Genomic DNA, 17,242 nt, shown 5'->3' with positions numbered 1-17,242 from the left:
CTTCAGTTTGTGGCAATAAATATTTCATCGATCAATTTTAATATTTGTCTTTTCCATGAAGCTTTGACTAGATAAGTTAGAGGATAATGTTTCTAACAGATGTACTTATAATCAGATGTAGTGTAAATATATTGCTGTTTTTGTTTTGTTTTCCAGGGGGATGTTTTCTGATGGCAACTTTTCTTATGGCATCGAACCTGTTGGCAGTGGAGAGGTGAGCGAGGACTTCTCTGAGGCAAATTGGCGTGTTGGATTTGTAGAAACATATTTACTTGGCATCAAACTTAAACAGTAACAAGGTTACGTGACAAAGTTCTTGACAGTCTGTCCTTTCAAAAGAGGAAAAAAAAAACAATCAAATGATTGTTGGATTCTTTACAAAAGACCCACCCCAACTTTCTCTCTCTGCCTCCTCCCTGGATGACTTCCTGTCTGTCCAGACTGGGTTACTGTATCTGCAAATTGCTGTGTGGAAAGTATTGAGTTAGTACAATTAATTTCTACACAGATGCAACCTATCTCATGGCATAATTTAGACGTTTTTATTTACAAATAACAAATAACATTTTAAGATGGTTATCCACATTATATTTTAAAACAATAGTACATAAAAATGTAATGGAGTGAATGAAGGGAGAAGAGGAAAGTATTTAGAATGGAAGAGGTGGAGCTTTTCCATTTTCCATTAAGACCCACAGGAATCGAAACACAGCTCAATTACATAGACTGGAGGGGTGGATCAATAGCCTCTCAGCTCGTCATAAAACTCCCTCACTCGCCAGCTCTCTGCTTGGCGCTCCATCTCAGATGGGTCATTTCATAAAGTATTTATCCCCAGCTCAAGTGTACCACCATGTCCAGTAGTGTTACTGCCATTATGACAGCCATGTGATCGATTAATTATGCATCACAGCACCCCCCACCCCCCACACACTGATCTCTCTCTACCTCAGAGGACAATGGAGTTTATCATGCCACAAAGTCCTAAAGTTTAGGATGAGAAGAAGTGTTTTTCCTTTGTTTTGAGGGTGAGATCATTCCAGTGAAACTATATTTAGTTCCAACATTCGCCTTTTGTTTGTGCTTTTCCGCAGAAAATAGTTTTGTGATTCCGCTTTTGTCAGTCTTAAGGGAAGATCCAGATTTTCTCCTGACCTCAATCCCCATCTGCTGCTGTCTTTTATTTTTTCCCCTCTATAGTTTTGTTCAGCTTTTTTTTTTCTTCATTCCTGCAGCGCTTTACCAAATTTAGCTCCTCTGTAGACCCTCCAAATCAGTTATGTTACCTAGAGTTTCATTGTGACTTTCTTTTTTGCTCATTTACTTTTGAATATGCAAGGCTTTCTAGTCCTTAAGGAAATAACTGAATCCAGAGTGGCTTTTAAGCAAATCACACTGACGAATGTTAATGACCATAAGTGAACCATCAGGAGAACACTCGGCCAGCAGTGGTGTGCATTACAAGCCTGGGAGGAATAAACCGCTGCTCAAAGCAGATAGCTGCCTGTTTGCAGTTTGTTGAAGATCACAGGGACAAGCCGGAAGGTTCTTTTGGATAAATGTTTTGTGAAATCTGAGAACCATATAGATTAGTTTTGCTTTGAATCAGAGCAATAGCATTTGATGCAAAAGAACAGTTTTGCTGCTTTTAGTGGAAAAATAACAGACCGATGTGTGTTTGCTTTTTAACTGTATGCTCTATCTAATGTATTTCTAATTTCATCCTCTATATCTGTTTTAAACAACATCAGTATGTTAGTGAAATTGGTTGCCTTTCAACATGTGCTTAAATGTTTCAGCTGCATGAATAAATACACATTAATGTTCTCCCCTCTTTGTCTTTGATTTTCTGTCATCTATCTGAAGCAGAATAACCACATTGTCTATCGAATGCCAGATATCGACCTCTTTCCACTCTTCTGTCCAGGTATGACCATAATCAGTGACTCTTCTAAATGAACTTTGACATTTTTTTAAATAAACATAATACTTTTCATCCCTATTTGTTTATAATTCCCTCATTGCCAGACCTTGCACAAACCCCTTGTGAACAAGTTTTTTTTATTTTTTTTTATTAATGCCATGTAGAATTTCATTCATATGTACAAAAGTAGATTTGAGGATACACAGTTGGATAGATTAAGATTGGGATGAAGCCTGACTAGATGCAGCTTGTTACTGAAAGTCAGCGTCTGCCAGCTGTCACTTGTGTGGAGACACGTTTAGCCTTGTCCTTGACATTGAGCTGAAATAATCAAACCTTCTGCGTGGCAGTCTGTGTTTGGTTGCATTTTTGCTCTTTCTCCGTCTGACACTTCCAAGTACATTGTCCTCCTCAGGTTGTCTGTCTGTCCTCCTTGTCCTTGTCTCATTTAGCTCCAAACACTCCCCTACCCTCTCTGGATCCAACCCCCTCCTTCCTTTAGCTTCCTGCTTCGCTTACTCTCCTCGCTACTGCTCTTTCCTTTACTGGCTATGTGATATTGATCTCTTCTGCAGATCAGTGGGCTAAAATACACACTTACATCCATCCCTGGACCGATGACGAATCACTTTTCCGTACCGCTCTCATATGTGTGCGTCTCGCAGGTTGCTCTGTGAACAGCACTGAGCCTGAGGGGCAGACAGATGGCCACCGTGAAGGAGACGGCAAGCTGAATGATGGAGACGAGGAGTCTGAGGGGAAGAAGCCAGCTTTTACCAAAGGCCAGAGACGCTCAAAAAGACAAGTCAGTCTTCACAGACACCCACATTAATGTCAAAACCTGGATTGAGACTATTACAAGCAAGTGTGGAATAATCAGAGATGAATTATACAAACTCAGATTTATCATGTTTATCAAATGCAAAAACCCAAGATTAGAAAAAAAAGAGAGCTTGGACTGAGAGTAGCATGCAAATCAGTTCAGTTCAACTTGATTTGTATTATGCAACTTCACAATAGTGTCATCTCAGGGAACTTTACAGACATCAGTTCAAAACAATTCATAATTAATAGCCTAGTTAAGAAAAACCAACAGATTTAATCAAATCTTGACTTTGATCCAATCCCCTGTTTGTATCCTGAGCATGCATGAAGCAATGGTGGAAAGGAAGAATCTCCGGTAGAACCCCAGATGTGCAGCATACAGTACATCTGGAGGGGGTAATCTGATTGAAAGGCCGCACATGAACCTCAGAATGCTGGCAAGGATCTAGGCCTGTTAATGTTTTATTATGAAGGACTTTAGTGTAGCTTTCAGAAAATGTATTAATGAAGAAACCAACAGCTGACCTGCAGTTAGCTCCACGTTCTTGCTTAAGTATAAGTGACCAAACATCATGTTGATAGATGTGAGGGCACAAGTTTCATAGTCATTTTAGTGTAACTGAGCTATTTTAAAGCTATAGACTATGTTTGACTCTCTAGTAATTATGTGAGGAAATTCACAGATAAGGTTTAACAAAACCCAACCAACAAGGAATACATGTTTGTCATGCTACCAATAGAGAACCATTTAGGAATCAAAACCAGTCAAGTAAAATCCTTTTAAGTCACCTGGGCTGGGTCTTTGTGCATGCTTCCCATAGGTGACATAATCTAGTGCTGGCAAACAGTCCCCAAAACTCTTGGTATTGTTCCTTGAGCATTTCTTTAGAAGATTTTGTAAGGCCCCACAAAAACAGTGGATGTGACTAGTCCAGGACCCCTACAATTTATTCTTAATACACTGAGTATTACAACAAAAGATTAAATTCTTACATATGCATGTCATTTATTTTCATCAGGGCAACAAAGTCTTCCAGAGGGCAAAAACAATTTAGCACTGAAATGGATGACTAAACTAATCACTCTAAACCAGTGGGCTAACAAAAGGTGACCTTCAAACAATGGTGACAAAGTGAGACTAGAGTGAAGTGCAAGGCAAGAACAGTTGGAAGGAGGCACCTACACACAGGCCTAAAGTGCTTTCAAGCTAGAAAAAGTCTTCATCTGTGAAAAGGGAAGAAGTTTCAGGCTGATGGTTGGAAAAGACCACAGGAAAATGTAGAAAACTGGAGTTAGGTCATCTTTCAGCTTGGCCCACCACTTAATCGTCTTATGGTAAGATGAAGACCTAGAGAAACACCAACTGTTAAATATGAAGAAGAATATTAGATGATCTTGGGTGCTTTAGTAAGGCTGGATTCAAGCAGATGTCTTTGTGAAGCATGCTTTAATAAAGCCAGAAACACATTTGCTGCCCCATTCTAAGATGGTGTTCTCCAACTCAAAGAATTACGGTTTCCAGCCGGGGAGTAAAGGTCTGTATTACCCGACAACCACAGATGGAGACAAGACATGTATAGAAGATTGTAAACTTTATTCATACAGGAATCTGATGTGGCAGGACTATGGAACCTGTGGGGGAGGATGGGACATTAGGCTGTGCCAAAATCAAGGAAGACAATAAAACAAAACGAGGTCAAACTCAGACTCTACATGTAAACCAAAACCAAACCAAATAAACTTCTACCTAACTAATCTGATGAACAGAACTGAACCAAAACATATACAAGGGGTGGCAACAACCTCTAGCCCAAATGTGTCTACATCTTTTTCACTACGTGTTGAAATGTAAAGGGCGCCCCAACTTACCTGGTCCTCATGCCTCCCCATATACCTGTTCCAGCATGCCATTAACAAATGAACAGGAGGAAAACAGAAGAAGAGTCTGATAGCATCCAGGTGCTGCTCTTTTAAAGGGTGACCTCTAGTGCTGATTGGAGCACCTGAATTTGAAGCAGCCAATAACACCCAGGGTAGGCAGGTCTCCACTTTGGCTACAAGGAAACATCTGGTAGGATAAGAGAGATGATGGCAAGTGTTACACAAGTGCAAGTGATACACGTAACAGTCTGGATGGAAGATTAAACCATAGAGATCTTGTCATGTCATTTAATCTCCAGATTTGAACCCTATTGAGAATGTCTGGAATGACATTAAAAAGAAGATGAATGGTGACAAACCATCAATCAAATCTGAGCTATGTAAATTTTCTGTAGGAAGAGTGGAATAAATTTACCCAACAGACATGTGAAAAACTAGCAGAGGGCATTTTAAAACCCATGACAACTGGAATTATAAAGTTGGAGTTATTCCACCAAATTCTGATTGCCTAAAGTTCTTCAGTCCATCGTTGCTGCCATTTTTTAAGTGATTCTGCTGTTTTGACTCTTATAAGTTATATTCTAATTGAAAATAGTTTGATTTGGAATTAAAGATGCATGCTGTCAAATTAGATAAACCCAATGAAATCACCAATACTGTAAAAAAGATGAAGCCTGAGAAACTGATCATTCTGAAGAAGTCAGTTTTTCTGGAACTTTATGTTAAACTAGGCAGCCATTGTTAATATGACATCAATATGAATGTCAGAATGGAGGTTTTCAGAATATTTCATTGTGACTGATCTGGGAAAGCTGGCTGGTTTTTCCTCCAGCTGCACAGGTGTCAGTTTTCAGATCAGAAAGCTTTGTCTCCAGTCTATAATGAAAGCAAACTCAAACAGTTACTATCTCAAGACATATTTAGTGTAATTTGAATTAATTGTAGACTCCCAAACTGCTGTTGACTTCTTCAGGTAGAAAGCAATATTCTGCTTCATGAATGAATGATTGTTGTTCTTTAAGTGGTGTTGTCCTCCCAAGGACAAAAGAATAAAGTTTCATCAGCATCAGCATGTGTGTGTGCATGCAGAGCGGGTAATGGGTTTTACCTGCTGTGTTGTGTTCATGTATGTGTCCTGTGTGAAGGTTATGACTGCGAACATGGACATTTTTCTGCACGGATTTCTTTTGCCCTCTCTAGGTGAAACGAGGCCAACGCACCGTCCAGACTGAGACCAAGTACATTGAGCTAATGGTTGTCAATGATTATGAACTGGTAGGTGTGAAGCCGCCTGCTGCACAAATGCTGCACAAATGCTGCACAAACACAGGAATGCAGTGTGTTGATAACACTCTGCTCTCTTTTTGCCAGTTTGTGCAGCTTCGTCGGTCAACCACTCAGACGAAGATTTTTGCCAAATCAGTGGTGAACATGGCAGATTTGGTAAGATACTGAATCTATTTTCATCACAACTTTTGCCTTGTCTAGAAAGTTCACAATAACACACACAGCCATTAAATAAGTATTAGACAATCGGAAAAGTTTCATTTTAATAGCCTTTATATATATGTGTGTGTGTGTGTGTGTGTGTGTGTGTGTGTGTGTGTGTGTGTGTGTGTGTGTGTGTGTGTGTGTGTGTGTGTGTGTGTGCGTGTGCGTGTGTGTGTGCGTGTGTGTGTGTGTGTGTGTGTGTGAAAAAACTTTTTGCAATTCCAGAGAAGTGGGCAATGGTAACTGAAAGCATCCTCGGTCAACTTTGATCTAATTCTGGGAACACCTACAGTATAAGACTGGCATCTGATAACCTGAAGGTTCTTTTTGGATATAATTAGTCAAAAACTAAACGAAATGCACAAATTGTTATGAATAATAACAGACAAACCAGTTTAAAAGTGAGACCCAGCAATGCTGTAAGAGATTGAACAGTGTTCGAGTACACTGCTAAAAGCTCAAAGCACGTTTAGCACTTTGTACCATAGATTTAATGACATCACTCGTGTGTAAGTGTGATGGAGTTGATTGGATATGATTATTCTTTAATGCAGACAAATGAAGTGTGTGTGTGCTTGAGTCCTCTGGTGCATCACCACCACAGAAAACCCTTTACTGATTGGAGACCAACAGTTATAATGGTTTCCATAGAAACAGGCTGCAGCGCTCCTCCTTCCGCTGCATGACAGAAACAACTGTCTCCGTTGTCTTTAACGATCAAACACGGGGTCGTTTTTGTTTTTTCGCTGTCAATCAGAAGATTCAGCTGTTTCTATAGAAAGTATGTAGTCAGTATCTCACATACATGGTGACAAAAGTCCTATTTTACAGCCTGATCTTTTAGTAGAAAAGGGCTGGTAGCTGTTCAGTTGTTAGAAAATCACAACCAACATGTACCTAAAACAATCACAAGTTTGGTGTCACTGAGTTTCTTAAAAAAAAAAAAAAAAAAAAAAAAAAAAAGCAGTTTATTGATCATAAGACTTGTAGAATGTATTTTTCTAAAGTGTTTCTTAAAAGTTTTAGCCATGCAATGTTTTTACGAGTTCAGTCAAGTGATATTCTTCTATATCCTTTGTTTTTTTGTTGTTAGTTAATCAAAGCCAGCTCTCTAGTGGATGGTGTGATGTTATAGGTCAGGTGGGCCTCTTTAGTCACTGGGTGTCAGTTAAAGAGGCAAAACATCACACAATACATTTAAATGTTTTAAGCGTGCATCTTGATCTTGATTTAAATCAGATTGTGCATTTACTCTTAAATTTTTTAGACCTCCTTAGATTGCAGTTCTCTTCTGTATTTCAAGTTTGTGCTGACTATGTTGTGCTGCGGTAAGAAAGTAGGAATGCATAAAAAGATGAGCTCTTCAGCTCACTAAGTTGGCTGCATGTTTCTTTCTGGTTACCCCTTTTTTTTTGTAATCTGTCCAGATCTACAAGGAGCAGCTCAACACTCGCATCGTCTTGGTGGCCATGGAAACCTGGTCTTCTGAAAACAAGATTGCGGTTGGTGACGATGCCTTGCTCACCCTGCGAGATTTCATGAAGTACAGGAAGGACAGTATCAAGGAGCGCTGCGATGCTGTACACCTCTTCTCGTGGGTCCAGTCCTTTTGATAAGCGTAGTTATCCTGGTTTGTTGTTCTTCCCTGTTGACCATCTCCTTGTCGCTGCTACAGTGGGAGGACTTTCATGAGCAGCCGCAGTGAGGCGGCGTACATTGGAGGCATCTGCTCTCTGACGAAGGGTGGAGGCATCAATGAGGTGACTAAAATGGCTTAAGTGATAAGCAGCAGCAGTAGTATCTATGGTTTTCTTCTAGTTGTTTATATGTATCTAACTCTTCAGTTTGGCAGTGTGGGTCCGATGGCCATCACGCTGTGTCAGAGTCTTGGACAGAACATCGGCATGCTGAGGAATAAGGAGCGAACGGCTGCAAGTAAAACATTAAGTGGACTTAGCTGAAGTCTTTTGCAAGAATAAATGAGACTTTGGCTGTGATTCAGAAACACAGATGGACATTTATTCTGGAGGAAAGGCATCACATTCACTGTCTCAACAATATAGTGCAGAATTTTTTGTATAATTTGTGACCATACAGAAATGTTTTGTGTGTATCAAGGTGACTGTAGGTGTCCAGACCCATGGTTGGGTTGTATCATGGAGGATACAGGGTATGAATTCTTTCCTACAATCTAGAAGAATTCCCAACTAAAACAAGTGCTTTTGGATTTGTGAAACACATGTTTGTTGTTTTAGATGTTTAACAATACTATCAGCTAATTATAAATGTTTCCTCTGCCAATCAGCTACTACCTGCCCAGGAAGTTCTCTCGCTGCAGTATAGATGAATACCTGCGTTTTCTCCAGCTGGGAGGAGGTAGCTGCCTCTTCAACAAGCCCACAAAGGTGACAGATGGTTGGTTGTTACCTGTCAGGTCTTGCCATCTAATCGCTTGTATGTGGACATACGTGCAAACAAAAAAAATAAAATAAATAAATACATGACTGGAAGAGGTTTCTACTGAAGGCATCTGAGACTGCCTTTAATTTGTTTTGTCAGTTTTTAAGACTTTGAAAAACAGAAAGTTGTGCTGTTTACATAATGAGATTATTAGAAAAACAATGAGATTACCTTTCATTGTTTTTCTCTGTAGCTGTTAGATGCCTCAGAGTGTGGCAATGGATATGTGGAGCTGGGAGAGGAATGTGACTGTGGATCACTGGTGGTAAGCACACTTGGATTAGCTAGATTAGCCAGTGTCTTGCTATTTGATTCAAGAGTACAAAATATACAGCTGCTACTCAGTATTTGCTTCAAAGATCACTTAGCTGTTTACAGCAGTTCATTGTAAATTCAGCAGCAAATATGTGTTTGTTTTTTTTATTGAACAAATCATGTTGGAAATGTTGCAGATGATGTAGCAAACAGATTTCAGTTGATATAAGAATATTTTTGTTTAAAAACAAAACAGTTCAGAAACCATAATGTTTGTACCTGTCAGGACCAACATATTAAAAAAAAAAAAAAAACACCCCATCATATTCATGTTGTACAAACCTTCTGTGGTCTTTAGGAGTGTGCTCAAAGTGGAGCTAACTGCTGTAAGAAGTGCACTCTCACCCACAATGCCATGTGCAGCAACGGACTCTGCTGCAGGGACTGCAAGGTGAGCTATTTTAGTTTACCATCTCCGTCAACCATCTCTCCCAGGAAGGCCCTGCATCAGGACCAGGTCATTTCTAAATTGATAATGAGAAAACACTGCAACATTCTTGTTGTAACTTTTTGTTGCAAAATGTGAGTTGCAACTTAGAACTTGTAAAGATGCATCTTTATTTACAAAGTGGCTGTTACACAGCAAGTTTACAATGTTGGCATAAAAAAAATGTTTTTTTTTTTATTTATTTTTTTTTTATTTCAATCTCATCAGGCAGTAGAGCACAGGGTCACTTATTGATGATCAGGTTGCTCAACGTATCTTCTGTGTTGTTTAATTCTTTGTCTCCTGTTCTCTGCTCTGGCTGTTGCAGTATGAACTGCGAGGGGTGACGTGCCGAAATGCCGTGAACGACTGTGACATTCCTGAGACCTGCACAGGAGACTCCAGCCAGGTACAGGAAGAGTCGGCTCATTTGTGCATTTATTCATTAACAGACTCAGTATGTTTTTGGGGTTTTCAGAGTATATGTTTTGGTATGTGAAGACTTGTTTATAATTTTGCTTTATTGGTGATTATTTATATATATATATATATATATATATATATATATATATATATATATATATGAGAGAGAGAGAGAGCACTTTATGTTGCAGTTTATATAAAAAGCTCTATAAAAATGCTAAATGATCTATATAAATAAAATTTTGATTGATTGAAAGTCTTTAATGGATGACTGATCATGTGTGGCAAAATAAAAGCAGTGGAATAAATATCTTTAAGGTATTTAAGGTTTCTTAAAATTCAATAAGCTGAATAAAAGATTAGTAAACAAACTTGAAGTTGAATTCAAAATGAAACATCTATGGACTTATAAAGCTGTGAAATCTACCGTTCTGAAGCCTGAAGTGAGTCTGATTGATCTGTGTGTTGCAGTGTCCTCATAACGTCCACAAGCTGGATGGCTACACATGTGACACTGGCCAGGGTCGCTGTTATGGAGGCCGCTGTAAGACCAGAGACGGCCAGTGCATGACTTTGTGGGGCTACAGTAGGTTTAGATTGGATGCTCAGCTTTTTGTTTTGGTGCTACACTGCCCTCTCATGGCTGTGCTGCTTTCCAGCCTTCAAATGGGAATGCTTTTAATGTTAGCAGATTGATCTCTGCTGCTGAGTTGCTTTGGAGACTGACGAATGAAAGATTGTCTTTTGCTCTCAGACTCAGCTGACAGATTTTGCTATGAAAAGCTGAACTCTGAGGGAACAGAGAAAGGAAACTGCGGTCCAGACCCCAGTGGGCAAGGATGGGTGCCGTGCAACAAACAGTGAGGAAGCTCATCAAAAACTTTTTGCTTTAAACTGAAAGTGTCTCACTGAGCTGAGTTTTTCCATTGTTGCCTCTACAGAGATGTTCTGTGTGGGTTGCTGCTTTGCACCAATCTGACTGAGAGGCCGAGATTTGGTGAATTGCAGGGGAGGCTCACCAGTCTGACTGTGCACCATCAGAACAGATATATGGACTGCAGGTGAAGCAGCTTTTCTTCATCCGATTTGGGAATGTTATCAGAGGCTGGAATCTGGAAAAAGGGGAAATTCTATTCAACATTCAGGACTGGGATGAGGTCAGCATGATTTCCTGTGATCTGCAGGGGGGGTCATGCTGTGCTAGATGATGGCTTGGATCTGGGATACGTGGAGGATGGGACACCATGTGGACCAAACATGATGTGTTTGGAGCACCGTTGCCTCCCTGTCACCACATTTAACCTCAGCATCTGCCCAGGCTCCTCAACCTCTCGCATCTGCTCCTACCATGGGGTGAGTCCACATCCACCATCCTGCTGGTACAGCTGTCATCGTGCTCACTGACGTTTCCTTTTTCGTGTCTCACAGACTTGCAGTAACGAAGTGAAGTGTATCTGTGATCCAGATTACACCGGGAAGGACTGCAGTGTGTTTGACCCGATTCCCACCCCAACCCCACCAGAGAGTTCAGAGAAGTACAAAGGTAACCACACTGAACTGTCAGTCCTGTTTTTATCCCACTCAGCAGCAGTCACAGTCATCTACAGGGGCTAGCTTAGTTTCTGTAGGCCTCTTCATTATCTGTGGTACCGGTCAACAGATGATGTCTGTTTTCTTGCCCTACTTCCAGAAAAACTGGAAACATTTCTTAAATTCAAACAGTACAAGCAAAATATACTGATTTTCAGTGTTTTCAGCATTAAAACAAACCAGTAAAGAAACAAATGAGGAGATAATAATAATAATTAAAAAAAAAAAAACTATTTACTGAATATGAAAAAGAGAAACTGCTTCAAAGCAAAGCTGTGAAAAGTTGATAACACCTGTTTGCTGTAGATAATAACTGGCTTGTCTTGCATGCTCTGCTCTTTTATGGTGTTTACATATATTGCATACACACACTGGATTATAAGTTTGTTTGAAAACATTGTTTTGTGGAAGCAATATGCTTCACCTTCATCATCTGCAGTTTTCCAGATGGGGTAATCTTTTCTTTCAGACTTTGTGGCTTTTAACTGGATCCCATCTTTTCTTTACCTGAAAAATCTTCCCTGTGCAACTGGCTGCACCCCAAACTTCACGTTAAACAGATGAAAAGATGCTGGTTTTTTTATTTCTGCATTTTCCCCCAAATATCCATGAAACATCTTATTGTTGCCAGAACCTCTGTGTTTACTTCATGTGTCTACCACACTTGATTTTTCAAAATGTATCAAGTTTTATAGGTGTCTATTTGGACACTTCTAACCTTAAATATTGTATTGAAGACAGATGAGAGGTTTTTATTCTGTTATTCTTGAACAAAAGTCAAGTTTTACGCAGAAAACAGTTTTGCAGCACCACTCCAGGATATACGACATAATCTTCAAGGTCTTTGACAGTCAAAGGAAGGTTGTTATTCACCTTTCTAGCAATCTTTAAAGCAGGATTTTACAGTCAGCTTGGCTACTTGATAGAACAGCTTCCTGAGGAATAAGTGTGTATAAAGCTTGAAATTTTTATGACTTTGTATACTGACAATAAATGTGAAGAAGCTTTTGCCCAGATATGCTGTTAAAGTCTCATGCTTATTTTTTTTCTTTTAAAGGAGCTTATATCTCTTGGATAAACTTTTGCTTAATGATGCTGCTTTTCTCTTCAAAATTGGCTCAAAAAGTGTTTTTACTGACACGTTTTCTGTATGCCATGTAAAAATGTTTATAACGAATCTGAAGGGCTAAGCCAATGCTTTGAGTCACTGGAATGTTACAATCCGGAAGTTTTGCTGACTCATTTTACCTGATGTGGATGATGTTGATAAATTGTCCAGATGCTGTCAGTTGCAGTTAAAAAGATGATTTATTTTCCATTTCATTTTCCATTATGTCCATAGTCCATAAACAAACTGCATTCTGCGTTTACAGCATGTTCCCGGCAAAGCGGTCAAAACTGAATTTCATTTCCGGTCTAACACACACCTTACACAATTTCCTGTCTTATGTAGGCTTTTTTTCAGTTGGCCCCTACACAGCCCAAATCAGGCAGATTCAGATTTAAATTTAGCTTAGTTTCAGCCAAACTTCAGGAAGAATTCATCATGCGTGACACAGAATCCTGATAATAATGTTTCTTTAATTTCAAAGTTGTACGTTTTCACACGTTTTAAGTTAAAGTGAGAAAACATACTAAGCAATCGTTATTCACTCTGTGTTCGACTAGACTGTCTCCTCCTTGACCCGACTTCCTCACTCCCATAGGTCCCAGTGGCACCAATATCATAATAGGTTCGGTTGCCGGTGCTATTCTGCTGGCAGCGATAGTCCTGGGGGGAACTGGCTGGGGATTTAAGTAAGAGCTCGAGCATGCTTCCAATTAGATGTGTGTGTATGTGTATTTTGCTCCTCCATGCTTGAGTGCTGCTGAAAACTCTCTCGCTTGGATTTCTGATCCACACTGAAAGCGGAGTGGATGTGGGTTTACTCTTTGTCACGCAGTAGATGGTTTTCCACCACTGCGTTTGTACAGTGATCTGACATATAAGTGGTAAAAAAAAAAAAAAAAAAAAGGGCTTGTACAGTGTGTGTGCTGTTCAAGTCAGCTTTACTCATTTATTTTCATTGAAGTTTATACAGAATTTGAAAAGCAGCATTCTTGATGTAATTTAAGATTAACTAAGCTCATATCAAGTTAAATCGTGCACACTTTATAGTGATTATCCATATCTTTTCAAACAATTGACACTGATTATGTCACAAAGGTTTTTATTGCCCAATATGGAATATATTAGGTGCAGTCACTTCATAGCTGTGGTATTTTCTAATGTGATTTCATAAGAAAATATGTTCTATGTCAGATGGAAGATCTCAATATGATTAAGAAGCTGAAATGTTTTAAAAACAAACAAAAAAAAAAATCAGATTCAGAGCAAGTTTCAAGACCTGTTTATGTCTTATAGCCTGATAATACAACATGACATTTTCAGAAGTCTTGCCTGTTGCAGAGCTGTTATTCACACTCTGATTCACTTTTCTGCCTCATGCCAGCTTTGCGATGGCACAACTTCAGCATGCAAAAGAAAAAACCATGCTTGTAATCTTTTGTCCTAATCTCATAATTTGCTTGGAATGACACTGCAGCAGCAGAGTTTAGTCTTTGCATGATAAATGATAGGAGAACTTGCAAGTGCCTGCTGCTGCATGTTTTTCTCACATTCACATGAAGTTACAGCTGATAAACTTACTATACCTGTCTTCTCTACTTCCTGTTGCTCCTGCATCGCTGCCAATCCAGAAACATCCGGAAAGGAAGGTATGACCCCGCCTTTTAGTCTTGATCGCAGTGCTGGGGCATCATCAGTCACTGCTGCTTATGTCCGCATATTGCCATCTGTTTTATACACCCGTATCCATTACCTGCCTGCTTATTGGGTATTTTCATGAGGACAAGTATAATGCATTATTCTGTCCTGTGTTGGTTTCAACTCTCCTTATGACATCATCTTAAAGTCATCATCATCATCATCATCAATTCCTGCATGCGCAACAGTTCATAAACAATACCAGAAAATGTGACAGTATCTGTGTTTGCTTATTTTTTATTTACTGCATGTCTCTTTGCTGACACCTCCACATTATAGAGGCTGGTTTGACGAATTATATCAATCCAATAAAAACATGAGCTCCTCTTTTTGTTTTATCCTTTTATTATAATTTCATGTTTTTGTTCTGTTTTAGAGCCTTTTTTCTAGTTGATCAGATTTTTTTTCCAACCAAAAATACATTCTCATTGGTTTATCTACATGTTTATTTAGTGTGCTGTGTAAAGAGTTTCAGAGGCAGCTCTTTCTTTTTTTTCATTGTGTAAAATTAATAGCGTCGTCTTTTTGTTTGTTGTTTGGTCCGTATGTTAGGAGAAAAACATGAAGTTTACAGAAATGTTTTTCTTTTCCCCTCACTTTTTCATCTCCCCCTTCTTGTCTTCTCGTCATTTGTTCCCACTTCATTCTCCTTCTGTTTCCAGATCCTCAGGAGTTTGAGTCGTATCTCTCTGCTCTTCTGTCTTACTCACTGTGTTCAGTCCACTCTGGAGAGACGGAACAAAGATGTCTTCCACTTATGAGCCATCACACCTTTTCTCTTTCCTGTTCTGACTTGACTGATCCTGAGGACACTTCTCCCTCAGATTCTACGGGCTGTCGAGGATTTTCTGACATAAAATGTCCACGCTGCTGTTGTTGGCATTGCCTTCTTTATCCAATCTTGACAGTTTGTGGCAACAGCTGCTCCGATGTTGTTTAGACTGTCATGAAAATGTACGCCTTTAGATAATTTATTGGAAAAAGACCAAGCGCCTCTCCTTCTGTGGACTTTTTGAGGAAGCCACGGTTATTTAATCTCATAGAGAGCACAACCTCCTCCGGTAGTGTAACTTTTAACTGCAGTAGAAGTATATGAATATCTCTAAATACTGAATGTTGGCATTTTGTCTGTCCATATAAAGGGTGTTCATTAGTTCTTGACATTCCACATTGATAGCCATAATTTCTCCTCTGATGCCTTTCCTTCAGACGGTTGTCCTTCAGTTGTAAATCAGCGTGTCTACGTAAGTGTTTATGTCTATAGTAGGAGCTTGCATGGAGGCTTGTTGTGTCTCTGTGCTGAAGACACGAGTACTTTGTATTTTGCTACAGTCAAGCCAAATAGGCAATTGCACATGTACACACTGAATGTTTTATCTCGCTATGATATCTAATCCATATTCAAACCATATGCATACAAGTATGCTGAAAATGGGTGCTGTTGTGAATAGTGTAGCGGGTCATTTAGACAGCAGAGACTCACTGCCGCTCTGAATGGAAGCACAAGCCTGGAAAGAGACCCCTCGTCCTGCCTAGCGGTGAAGATGTATTTGGCAAGCAAGGATTTAAAATGCCACAGATTGTGTTTTTTAATATATGCCTCAAAGAATTTAAGCTTAAATGTAACCTTTTTTTTTTCAAAGTTGAAAGTTAACACATTTTCCTGATATTTTTATGTGAGTGAAATGTTAGAGATACGGTGCAACACTTCTCTTCATGACCATGGGTTTGCAGTTTTGTTTTTTTTTTTTCTCTTATGGAGTTGCAGAGTGAGCAGCTTGACTTAAACGGGATTGCTCACACTACCACACACAGCAGACTAAGCCCAGACTACCATTCATTAAACTAAAACTACGTTGTTCCTTAAATGGTTGCGGTTTTTCTGCAGTTCAACCACGGACAGTACCGATTCCTTCTTCAGATGTGATTTCATTGTGAAATCATTTGTTGAGTTGGCTCAAGTTGTTAAATCATCTCCGAAATAGGAAGGCTGAAGTCCGTCTTTAATAAAACTGGTAAGAAGTCAGATTTTCTAGTATAAATATAAAACCTATATAGACACCTGTTATAGCATTATCTTATTGATATAAGTGAACTATAGAAGATCTGATGAGACTTTATTAAAAGCAAAGAGGAAAGCGTGTACAGAAGAGATTTACGTTTCCCACCGAGGTACCATGAATGCAGCATGACTGAGTTTTAAGTGAAAGATGTGCAGGCTGGTCTTGTGATTGGTGATGATTTCAGTCACCCAATTTCATGCTCAGAAGTGCAGAAAAAATCACTTTCTTGGTTCTCCTTCTCCATAATATATCTCCTTTTAAAGCTGCAAAGTTATGACATGCATCACAAGTAATTACGCTCATACACAACAAAATCTTTATCAAACCTACAGATATGCTGCTAGTGACTTAGTTGTGCAATCAAGTTGAGAAAGCAGTAGATAGTACAGTTTTAAAATAAAAAGAATAGATTTCAAGTGCTTAATTCCTAAATGGCTTCACATTTAATCCCGACTGAACAGATTAACATAAGCAATAAATGTATACAATATACCATAAACAAAGCAACACTGTAAACTACGAAAAAGAAGCAACACTTTAAAACAATTACAGGGTGAAAAGAACTGCAAGTGTTTAATTCAGCTGTGTAGTTTCCATAAGCATCACTTTCTCTGTTTATCTCCTCTGGACTTTCTGAAGTGTGGATTTCAGTTCTGAGGATTATATGCTAGTGGATGAAACATATCAAACTTTATTTTACCAATTACAATGCTAAACAGAATAATGAAGAAAAAAACAAAACAATCCCATGTCACACTGCCAGTCAGTCTTCAGTAGCAGTAACGTTTGGATTTTAAGTATCACACAAAGCACCCTCTTAAAATATTAACAAGATGGTGAATAAACTGTCTGATGACACATCTATCTGATTGCAAACACACTGAACTGAAGATATAAAAACAGTCGAGGACAGACTGGCCAGAAGCTCAGGTCAGACTTTACTGCCACTGTTTGTGTTGCGGTTGGACTCATTAAAAGGATTTTGGCACCACCTACTATTGACTTTTAGTGTGAAGACTTCTGTTACATGACTGGTA

At 39.1% G+C, this 17,242-nt stretch overlaps 1 protein-coding gene across 1 annotated transcript in view; it reads left to right on the top strand.

Annotated features, from left to right (window-relative positions):
- The window catches only part of adam11 (ADAM metallopeptidase domain 11), a gene marked incomplete at its 3' end in the record, with an annotated part of 28,397 nt that extends 14,285 nt beyond the window's left edge, over positions 1-14,112 (top strand). The window contains exons 6-25 of the mRNA XM_079260389.1: positions 157-214; positions 1,870-1,927; positions 2,590-2,729; positions 5,831-5,905; positions 6,002-6,073; positions 7,549-7,715; positions 7,797-7,881; positions 7,966-8,056; positions 8,240-8,291; positions 8,427-8,526; positions 8,775-8,846; positions 9,195-9,287; positions 9,652-9,732; positions 10,218-10,332; positions 10,501-10,606; positions 10,688-10,807; positions 10,931-11,099; positions 11,175-11,289; positions 13,043-13,133; positions 14,076-14,112. Of these exons, the coding sequence (XP_079116515.1) occupies positions 157-214; positions 1,870-1,927; positions 2,590-2,729; positions 5,831-5,905; positions 6,002-6,073; positions 7,549-7,715; positions 7,797-7,881; positions 7,966-8,056; positions 8,240-8,291; positions 8,427-8,526; positions 8,775-8,846; positions 9,195-9,287; positions 9,652-9,732; positions 10,218-10,332; positions 10,501-10,606; positions 10,688-10,807; positions 10,931-11,099; positions 11,175-11,289; positions 13,043-13,133; positions 14,076-14,112 (1,897 nt within the window). The remainder of the gene's footprint in view (positions 1-156; positions 215-1,869; positions 1,928-2,589; positions 2,730-5,830; positions 5,906-6,001; positions 6,074-7,548; positions 7,716-7,796; positions 7,882-7,965; positions 8,057-8,239; positions 8,292-8,426; positions 8,527-8,774; positions 8,847-9,194; positions 9,288-9,651; positions 9,733-10,217; positions 10,333-10,500; positions 10,607-10,687; positions 10,808-10,930; positions 11,100-11,174; positions 11,290-13,042; positions 13,134-14,075) is intronic.
- Positions 14,113-17,242: the final 3,130 nt, after the last annotated feature.

The sequence above is a fragment of the Telmatherina bonti genome, assembly GCF_933228915.1.
Source record: "Telmatherina bonti genome assembly, chromosome: 21".
Lineage (NCBI taxonomy): Eukaryota > Metazoa > Chordata > Actinopteri > Atheriniformes > Telmatherinidae > Telmatherina > Telmatherina bonti.
The sequence above is the reverse complement of the archived record's forward strand: the minus strand, read 5'-3'. Positions and strand labels throughout refer to the sequence as shown.